The sequence below is a fragment of the Apis dorsata genome, unplaced genomic scaffold, assembly GCF_000469605.1.
Source record: "Apis dorsata unplaced genomic scaffold, Apis dorsata 1.3 scaffold_135, whole genome shotgun sequence".
Lineage (NCBI taxonomy): Eukaryota > Metazoa > Arthropoda > Insecta > Hymenoptera > Apidae > Apis > Apis dorsata.
The window spans coordinates 53,765-63,951 of NW_006263427.1; the positions used below are offsets into that span (position 1 = coordinate 53,765).

Here is a 10,187-nt window from a genome sequence, read left to right on the forward strand (position 1 = left end):
AAACAAAATTAATTCAGAGATATAAAATAAAGATTTATCTAAATATTTGATTATATTTTTAATAAACATATTCATGCAAATATAATTATTTTTTAAATAAGAAATAAATGTGAAAATATCTTTAACAAATTTTTAAAATATAAAATTTAAAAAAATATATAATAAATAAAATCCAAATTTCAATTTAAAGTTAATTTTTAGTTTTTTTTTTTGAAGTTTTTTAAAGTTTTTTTTTATGAATTTATTTTTATTCTATTAAATAAATAATATTTTTTCAAAAAAATATATCATAAAAATTTACGATAAAGTTAAAGAAAAAAATATTTTTTATAAGAGAGCCCGCTCGATTTAAATTAGATCCACCGGTTCATAATATCCAGGAACAATATAAATTGTCTTACACTAGAAGAAGATCATTCCTTTTCTATTGTTGATTTTTTAGCACTGATATTGCATAATTACAAGAATTTTCAGAAGCACAATAATAATTAATAATAAAAAGAAACGTAGATAATATAATGGAAAATAACGTCGCCATTGCATTAAATCAGATCCGTCAAAATTCTAATTTTCACATGTGCGATACTGAAAACAGCGAAAAATAAAACACACACCCAATCTGTCATCAAAAAATATAATTACGAAATGAACACACTCCGTATAATATTTTAGACACGTCTAAGATTATTTATTTGAAGAACAAACGCGATAAACGAACAAACTTTTCATCAGAAACCAACAAAGAGGTGAAAACACCCATGGTGAAGGTAGCCAGTAACTAGCGAATTATAACTTTCGGGTAGGTTCGGCTAAAACCGAATTTAACCGATCCTTCCACCATTTCAATCAAAAATACAAGTCGTTGAATTACTATTTATATAATTTTTTATTTAACATATCTTTACTGTATCATATAAGATATTATAAAATATTCATTCTTTATTTTAATTAAAAAAAATAAATATTTAAATATTTTAATAAATAATAAAATTAAATAATAAAAAAAATTTGAAAGATTGTAATTAATTTGATAATTTTTCTAATTAAAATAAAAGAACAATTAAAACATTTTTTTAACATAAAATATAAGTAAAAATAAAAAAAATTAATGATATATATTAAATTATGTAAATATGTAAGTAAAAATATCAAAGCGATATAATTTTATTAAATATATCTGTTTATTTTTTATGTTTGAAACGTCTTATTGTTTGAAAAAAATTGTAATTTCTTCTAAATTAAATATATGTTTTTATTATTTATATATACATTATTATGTAGTTTTAAATTTCTATTATTAATTTTACTACTTAAAAAATAATTATTATATTTGATTTGCTATACTGAATAAAAAAAAATATTTATTGAAATTATAAAAAGACAATATAACATACGTTATATATTTCTCTGTATGAATTATTGATTTATTTTCTTTAGAATAACTTAATTTATCGTTGTTAATTATATTTATATATATTTAATTGTCAAATAAAATTAAATAACATTTCTTAATTATTCGTGCGCGCAACAAACATAAACGTAGTGAAATATTTAATATAATGATATGTATATTAATCATTATAGTATAGCATGATATATAATTTTGTATCATATCACTAGAATATGGTATAATGCTATATCAATTTCACTGATTATATTAATACATATCAAATTTAATATGACATATAATGATATAATATATAATTATATATTATGTATATATATATATAATTTTTATCAATTTAATTATTACCTGAAAAATTTGAATGCGTATAGGATTTTACTACGAAACGTTTTAGAATGCATTAGAACAATTTAGTACGGTATATCCACGTGATTGTAACTTTCTAAACGTATTACGCGGTATTTTTTGATAAATTATGCGATATATGTATAATATTAAGAACCGTAATCGTTAGTATCTATGACTGCACTGGTTACTCATTTCAGATTATCTATCTTAAATTTTTCATATATATCTATGTGCATAGGAATATATCGTATCGTATTTTATCCATGTATGTATGTATGTATGTATGAGAGCCCATTTATTATATTATCAGATTTTATCGTTTTATCCAGTTATGTCTTTGTAGATATAGATCAATCAATATAGATAAATCAATATTTATTTTAAATATTTTTATCAAATTTTTAAAAAACATTTTTTTACCAGTTTAATCCAAAATATATATACAAATATTATAAAATATAATATAATAATTTATAATTCTATAAAAAAAAATAAAAAAAAAATTAATAATATTTTTCATTGAATATTGTACAAGATATGTCGTAAAAATATTAATAGAAATCTATTCTTTTTTTAATTTATATTCAGACTAAATTTAAAGAGATGTTATTTATATATTAATTTTTTTTAATAATATTCAGTGTTTTTATTTTTTGCATAAACAATAATAAAATTATAATGAATTATATTTATATTAAAAATATTTTTTGAATATTATGATTACATATTATTGATCTATATTTTTGTTGTTGTTCTACATATTATTGTAAAAATACTATATTATATATTTGTATAATATTTTTAATATATTTTTTAAAGTAGTAAATATTGATAAAATGAATATAAATATTGAGAACATTGATAAATTAATGAAGATGATCCTAATTTTAATTGTAATTTTATTGTAATGTTATTATAAAAGAACACTTTAATGGTTTACAATAATTATCTATTATTGTATAATTCAAAGATTCATTATCACCATATTTTCTAAGCGTATAGAATCAATGAATGTATAGCTTTTATATATTCACATTATGCAAAAATTATATAAGTAATATATTATTATTAGATTTTCATAATTTAGTAGGAAATAACTTCCATTGATTTTGCAAATAGTATGCTATAGTATCTTAACATTGAAATTATAATAACATTCATCTGTATAAAAAAATGCATTTGCCTAATGCACAGTGGAAATGTTTCAGATTTTATGGAAAACTTGTTGATTACATAAGAATTACTTATTGTTAATATTTGAATCCTCATTATTATCTGTATCAGGTACTTCTAAAATTTTTGGACCATATAGAAGAACGTATGCGCAATGCCAATCACCGCCGCCGCTGAGTTTTAATACTTCTTCACTAGTTACAGCGCTAACATTTTCATCATCACATTTTAACCATGTGTCATTTTTTTGTCTAACCCAAGCTACATAATGGCCACTACTACTTGATCGTCCTCTATGTGTTAGAACTGCTTGTAATGAGTAATAACCACTGTTATTTGATCCTATATCTGTAATTATAATAATATATATAATAATATAAATATATAAAATATATAAAAGTATTGATTTTCCATTTATTTTTAATTTTTATATTTTATTACCATCTGAAAACCAGAAAGATTCTTGTTTAACTTTTTTTTTATTATCTGTTTTATCTTTTCTATCTTTTATATTGCGAGATTCTTCTACTAAGCGATCTTCATATTCTTTAAATTTTTCTCGCATTGGTATAAGTTTATTTTGAAGTTCACTGCTACATAATTCAAAAACATCAAATTCAAGTGGAAACTTGACATCTTTAAGAATTTTTGCATTGATTGCTTCTTTTTCTTTGTAATAAAAACGTACAAATTGTATTGTTAAATATGCTGGTAATCTACTAATTTTTGACTGTAAAATATATTATTTTTTTAATAAAAAAAATTTTAATAATTTAAATAAAAAATTTTTGTTTTGTACTATATAAAATTTTTTTACCGTTTTTGTATACATTGCATCTCTGCCAAGAGTTGGTGACATTTTTGTAATTTGTTCTTGCATCTTATTTCTAAGTCCAGAATGCATATATTTAACTTCTGTTGAAATAAAACAACTCAATTGCAAAAATTCTTCTCTTCCTTTAGTAGGGGGTTCATCTTCAGATTCTATACACTTTAATTCTGTATCAAATGTTCCTCCAAAATATTGTTCAATTAATGATCGAGGTTTATAACTTTGTCCATTATTTTCTGAGGCAGGATTTTCCTATAATTATTTGATATATGAATACATAATATATATAATTATATTATAATTATATATAAATATATAATTTGAAATATTACTATTTATATTTAAAATAAAATATTGAGTCATTTAATAACCTTTGCTGGTAATTTTTGTTGCAACATTCTAATAAGTTCAGTCCAACATTCATTAGCATCTTGTTGCTGAAATCCACCATGTTCAGATTTTTCAGCAAATCTTGGAAATGCTAAATGCATCATTTGGACAAGAACAACAGGTGGCAAAGCTGATCCTTTATCCATACTATCATATAAATCTCTTAATGCAGCAGTTATACTTTGTGCAGGTACAAGCGATGAGCTACCAGCAGCTGCAAGTCCCCCTGGAAAATTCTTTAAAGCATCTCTCAACTCAGGGACAGTTTTCAAACATTGTACAGTTGCATTTAAATAACAAGTATTTCCTAAATTTGTCAAACCAGCTGGTAAATCTAAAGCAGTGGCTAATGCAGATTCATTCATATCTTCTAAAAATAATGGTTTTTCAGTTGGTTCTGCTGGCACATCTTCTTCTTTAGAGCCCATCATTAATACAGTAATACCCTATAATAAAATTAAAATAATAAAAGTTTTACTCTTTCATTATAATTAGTTATAATAAAATTATCAATATTATTATTTTCTTACATCTTTTAATTTGATATTGCCCCAATCATCATCCTTTAATGTCATTCCTTTTAACATAACTTTTTGCCTTTCTGGTTGCACTCCTGTCAGTGCAAAAAGTTGTGCTTTAAACAACATTGGTTCTTCATCTGTATTAACTTCTACATTAGAAAAAAGTTCTTTTCCCCACTTTACTTTAACTAAAACAAAATACTTTATATATTAAATACTGAAAACTGTTCGCATAAAATTAAATAAAAAAGTTTAAGGTTAGATTTTTCAAAATTTTTAATTTTTTTCAATACATACTTGAATATTGAGGCATTTCTTTTCTTTTCTTTATAAATAAACTTTTGTTTTTGTAAATTTATATCACTTGATGTACTTAATTTACAATATATTTTTTCACTAGTGATTATTAATGTGCATAAAGTGCACCGTCAGGCATTCGTGTACTAACACACGCGCGCGCGCAAGTATATACATATTCCAAGTATAACATGAATTGTATATAAATCGAATAACATATAATTTACTTTTATGAATTATAATTAATAAATAGACAATTAATTAAAAAATTGATATTATATTATAACTTTTATTTTGATAATTTGATTAATTTAAATTAAGTAATACATAAGAAAAAAAATAAATAATATTAAATATACATGAACTGAATTTTTATTAAATTTTATACAAGATAATAGTATATCTAATTAAACAGATAATTTAGAATATTTTATAAATTAGGACCAGCCTAAAAATTATTAATTTCAAACTATCACATTGTTGTAATCATGACAATTATGATTTCTAATTCCACTTATTTTCTATGATATAATAATTATAACAATATATTTATATTACAATATTTGATATATCTTATTATTTTAAAAATTCAATTAAAAATAAAATGTAATGTTATTATACAATATTTAAAATTTCCGTATAAAGAAAATTTTAACTTTTACTTAATGTGAAAAAATTATAGATGCAATTTTATTATATATATATATAAAATTAAGCCCACACTCGTAGAGTTGAATCCCAGCTTCCAGTAGAGAGAGCAGTTCCATCTGGAGAAACTCGTAAACAAGATACTCGATTTTCATGTCCGTATAAAAATGCAACTCGCTGACATTTTAGAGTATCCCATATATTTACAGTATAATCATTATAACCAGCAAAAAGTAATCGTCCACTAATGCTTAAATCAACTGCATTTGCTCCAAATATTATACTTTCTTTTGCATAAACTGCTATTTCTCTATCTGCACGTAAATCGAAAAGTCGACAAGTTGCATCATCAGAACCTGTTGCTACTGCATCACCACCTGGATGAAATTTTACCTATTCAACATAATATACATATCATTTTCTTATAATTTGGTATTATAATATGTTTTATTTTAATAATATAGGCTATGTTAATAACAAAGATAATAAATTTTTACATACAGAATTTACATCAGATTGATGTCCTTCAAAACTTTGAACACATTGACCAGTTCGCATATCCCATATTAAAACCATTTTATCACAACTACCAGAAACAAATGTGTTACCAGTTTCACTTGGTGCTAAATCAATAGACATAACATCACTTGAATGACCAAGAAAGCTTTGTAATAATTGACCACTTTCTACATCCCATAAAGCACAAGTGCTATCTCCACTACCCGTTAAAATTTGTTGATCACTATTAGGAAATACACAACAAGACATATAAGATGTATGTGTAGCAACAGTTTTTTTACGAGTTGATACATCATCTTCTTGACTTAAAGGATATACAGTAACTTTATTATCTAATCCTCTGCAAAAAAGAATATAATAATTAAGATATTATAATTAATGATTATTGTTCTTTTGTAAATTTTAAATATATTTAATACCCGCAAGCAACAAGAGCACCACTTGGAGCATAAGCACAAGCCATTACCCAAATGGTTGGCATAGTAAGAGCATGTTCTTTATTTGTTGTAAAAGCATCCCATATTATCATTTTGCCATCCTAGAATTATTTTCATATTAAAAAATACTTTAAAAGTTTAAATAAAATATTAAATCTATTCTAACTTGTGAAGAAGATACAATATGACGCTTATCTGGTGACCAATCAGAACAAAGAACTTTCGCTTGATGACCTTTTAGAACACGACGTGGTTTTACATTAATGCAACTAATAGTTTCTAATCTATCTGCTACACTAGCAACTGAAACAATAATATTAATTATGTATTTTAATATGATTTACTTTCTATACATTTTTAAAAAACTTTTTATTATTTTTAAAAAATAATAAAATTAATATTTACGAGTAATATCATTTAATTTCTGTCGTTCATCTTCTAAACGAATTTTTAAGCTTTCAGCTTCTTTTATTAATTTTTCTATATGCTCTGATTCAGTAGCAGAATCCATATTTTTATTTGTTTAATATTAAATACTTTTTAACAAAAAATATGTAATTTCATTAAACAGAATATCATTTTTGTATAAAAATTCTGTTATATTTAATTAACTTTATCTAAAATATATGTTTTAATTAAAATAATTTTTATATTGTTAAATATAAAGTAATAATCCATGTAAACAATGGATTATCTATTCTATCATTTATCAATTTTGAAAAAAAAATTTAAAAATAATTTACAAAATGATAGATATTTTTGTATAGATTCACAATTTTTTACATTTTTCACTTCTTTTTTAATAATTTCTTATTTCTTTATTAAATAAAAATTGTAATAAAATATCTTTTAAAAGCAGTTATTACTAATCAATACAATACAACAATAACAAACTTTAGCGCCGGTGCAATGATGCTTTCATATTTAATCAACTTAACCTGAACATGATATTTTATAGAAGTGCAACTTAATAAAATTTTTTAAAATCATAAGTATTAAAACTTTTATATAATAAAATACTAAAAAAAACTCTATTATTCTGTCCTAATTATAAAAATAATTTATTATTAAAAAATATTAAAAATATTATATTATATTATTATATTATTATATTATAATAATTATAATATTAAATATTAAATATTATATTATTAAAAAATATTAAATATTAAATATAATAAATTAAAAACAATATATTATTCTTAAAGCATTGAATTTATGTAATATTATATTAAGGAACAAATAATTTATTAAAATTTATATGTTAGTAATTTAAATAAAATATCAAATATATATTTTTTTCATAATGAAAGAAACTATATAATTATTATAAAAATAATATATGATATACACAATAATATTATTTATTATATAATAATATTATTTTTTAATAATTACATAAATATTAATTATATATTTTTATATATAAAATAATTATTTTAACATGACATTATATATTATATATTATAATATTAACATGCAATTATTGCACAGTATATATTTCAAATCCAAAATTTGGCGCCAATTGTTTGTAACAGCATTGCATAATTCTAAATAATCTCGTACCCAAAATTAGTATATTAATATCTTATTATTATAAAATTAATTAGTCATATATATACATTAAAAAAACTTGTTAGAAATATAATTTATATAATATACTTTTTATGTTTTTTAAACATCAAATAATTTGATTTATGAACTACTATATGTATCTGGATACGAGGTTACGCGCAAATCGATGGATATTGACTTCCTGCCGGTAAGATTATCAGAGTGGGGCTACATGAGACGTTCTTGGACCTGTCTCTGTCTTGATCATTCTTCGTTTCGGAATTCATAGTCCGGTTAACGGGCTTATAATATATTAAAATGGCTCTTCTATCCTTACGTTTGGTTTCTTCGATAGCAAGACAATTGCCGAACGCTACAATTCAGGTAATATAAAAAAATAATTTTTTTTCTGTAATTTGTTTATGAGAAAATATTTAAATGGATTGCCGACATTTTCTACTTTGCAATAATCATATGAATCCATATTTTATTTATCTTAATTTTTACTTTTGAAAAAATTATTAAATTTTTCATTCATTATAACAATTTTTATCAAAATTTTATGATAATTAAAATATGTGTTCTAAATTTTTTTTTTTGTGCAATAGATTATATAAATAGAATAAATAGTAACAAGTTATGTAATAAGTATTTAGGTATTCTGTTTCTAAAATATAATAATAATTAATTTTAATTTAATATTACAGGTTAAATGGCCTCTTAGTATATCTTCTTGCAAATATCATGTATCTTGTACTCGGCGTTCTGCTGAAATTTCTTCCATTTTGGAAGAACGAATTCTGGGTGCAGCTCCTAAGGTAAAATAATTTTATTAATAAATTTTATTAATTTTTTATGTATTGTTTATATAATATTAATTTTTATCAAATGTTACATAATCTGGTAGGCTAATCTTGAAGAAACTGGTAGAGTGCTTAGTATTGGTGATGGTATTGCCCGTGTTTATGGTCTTAAAAATATTCAAGCTGATGAAATGGTGGAATTTAGTTCAGGATTAAAAGGCATGGCTCTGAACTTGGAGCCAGATAATGTTGGTGTTGTCGTTTTTGGTAATGATAGACACATTAAAGAAGGTGATATTGTTAAACGTACTGGAGCTATTGTTGATGTTCCGGTTGGAGAAGAATTGTTAGGACGTGTTGTAGATGCATTAGGAAATCCTATTGATGGTAAAGGACCACTTAACAGCAAATTGAGATTCCGTATTGGTACTAAAGCACCTGGCATCATTCCTAGGTATTTATTCTCATTAAAGTATAAGTATTTTTATCTTTAAATTGTATTTCTTTTAATTTTTTATATATTTTATTTTATTATAAAATTAATCATATTCCAATATCATCATAAGGGAAAAATGAATAATATTATCAATATGTTTGATAATATTATTGAATTAAAGAAATCACTTATACTATGAATTTTAATTCATTCATTTTTTATTTAGTTCAAAAAATAAATTTTATATATAATTGTAATAGAGTAATAGTTTTTTATTTTCTATTCATTTCTTATCTCTTTTTATTTGTAGAGATTAAAAGAAATATTCAAAATAGCAATTTTCTTCCTCTCTTTGAGATCACCTTGTTACTTTATTTTAATTGTTTTAATTTTTGCCAACATTTGCATTGGATATTATTTGTGTAAATTTTTTCACTTTTATTTATATATTGCTGTACATTTTTCTTTCATATAATCATATAATAATTAATTTATAAAAGTTAATTAATTAATGGGTGTTCATGACATAGGTTTATTCTTCAAATAGATATGTTATAGGATATTATAGGATTTATTATATTATAGAATTATATTATAGGATGAAGATTATCATTTTGAATATTTTTTTTATTTTAAATAAGAAAAATCTATATAAAAATTTAATTCTAATTATGTATACATAGAATTAATTTTTTGAAATAAATTAAAAAAAATTGGATCAAAATTCATAGTATATTTAACATTTTTGATTTAGATTGATTTATCAAATATATTAATATTTGATTTTTTCCTATATATATATATATATATATATATTTTTATAT

General features: G+C 22.0%; 4 protein-coding genes across 14 annotated transcripts in view; 1 reads left to right on the forward strand and 3 right to left on the reverse strand.

Moving 5' to 3' along the window:
• The window catches only part of LOC102679102 (tyrosine-protein kinase Src42A), a 10,133-nt gene extending 7,977 nt beyond the window's left edge, over positions 1 to 2,156 (reverse strand). For 4 of the 10 annotated variants that reach the window (XM_006613107.2, XM_006613106.2, XM_006613105.2 and 1 more), the window contains exon 1: positions 402 to 793. Coding sequence is in view for 2 of the 10 variants with exons in the window: in XM_031509270.1 (XP_031365130.1) it covers positions 1,754 to 1,806 (53 nt within the window). In the remaining 8 variants the exon portion in view is untranslated. Of the gene's footprint in view, positions 1 to 401; positions 794 to 1,753 lie in introns of those variants that run through there. The other 6 variants (XM_006613110.2, XM_031509271.1, XM_031509270.1 and 3 more) reach the window with 5 other exon arrangements.
• A 757-nt stretch (positions 2,157 to 2,913) lies between these two features.
• LOC102679823 (ubiquitin carboxyl-terminal hydrolase 14) lies at positions 2,914 to 4,982 on the reverse strand. Its single transcript, XM_006613112.2, has 6 exons — positions 4,967 to 4,982; positions 4,679 to 4,857; positions 4,130 to 4,594; positions 3,744 to 4,010; positions 3,368 to 3,656; positions 2,914 to 3,274 (listed from the first exon to the last, which is right to left on the reverse strand). The coding sequence occupies exons 1-6, from the start codon at positions 4,980 to 4,982 to the stop codon at positions 2,994 to 2,996; spliced, it is 1,497 nt and encodes a 498-aa protein (XP_006613175.1). The 3' UTR covers positions 2,914 to 2,993.
• A 690-nt stretch (positions 4,983 to 5,672) lies between these two features.
• Positions 5,673 to 7,479, reverse strand: LOC102679945 (guanine nucleotide-binding protein subunit beta-5). 2 transcript variants are annotated; one of them, XM_006613114.1, is made up of 5 exons: positions 6,976 to 7,479; positions 6,752 to 6,873; positions 6,553 to 6,671; positions 6,116 to 6,473; positions 5,673 to 6,007 (listed from the first exon to the last, which is right to left on the reverse strand). In XM_006613114.1, exons 1-5 carry the CDS (start codon positions 7,079 to 7,081, stop codon positions 5,678 to 5,680), a joined length of 1,035 nt encoding a protein of 344 aa, XP_006613177.1. In that variant the 5' UTR covers positions 7,082 to 7,479; the 3' UTR covers positions 5,673 to 5,677. The 2 variants fall into 2 exon arrangements, with proteins under 2 accessions (XP_006613177.1, XP_006613176.1); XM_006613113.1 differs by having other exon boundaries at positions 6,737 to 6,873.
• An 813-nt stretch (positions 7,480 to 8,292) lies between these two features.
• LOC102680166 (ATP synthase subunit alpha, mitochondrial) overlaps positions 8,293 to 10,187 on the forward strand; it is a 4,059-nt gene continuing 2,164 nt past the window's right edge. The window contains exons 1-3 of the mRNA XM_006613115.2: positions 8,293 to 8,508; positions 8,832 to 8,942; positions 9,032 to 9,382. Coding sequence (XP_006613178.1) covers positions 8,443 to 8,508; positions 8,832 to 8,942; positions 9,032 to 9,382 — 528 coding nt within the window. The 5' untranslated portion in view covers positions 8,293 to 8,442. The remainder of the gene's footprint in view (positions 8,509 to 8,831; positions 8,943 to 9,031; positions 9,383 to 10,187) is intronic.

Excerpts from the sequence above, each read along its gene's own strand:
- LOC102679823 (XM_006613112.2), bottom strand. Across the intron at positions 4,595-4,678 it reads GCAATATCAAATTAAAAGAT|GGTATTACTGTATTAATGAT; the intron begins GTAAGAAAATAA and ends ATTTTATTATAG. Across the intron at positions 3,275-3,367 it reads ATCTTTCTGGTTTTCAGATG|ATATAGGATCAAATAACAGT; the intron begins GTAATAAAATAT and ends TTATAATTACAG.
- LOC102679945 (XM_006613113.1), bottom strand. The coding sequence starts at position 7,081 with ATGGATTCTGCTACTGAATCAGAGCATATAGAAAAATTAATAAAAGAA. Across the intron at positions 6,672-6,736 it reads ATATTGTATCTTCTTCACAA|GATGGCAAAATGATAATATG; the intron begins GTTAGAATAGAT and ends AAATAATTCTAG. Across the intron at positions 6,474-6,552 it reads GGTGCTCTTGTTGCTTGCGG|AGGATTAGATAATAAAGTTA; the intron begins GTATTAAATATA and ends TCTTTTTTGCAG.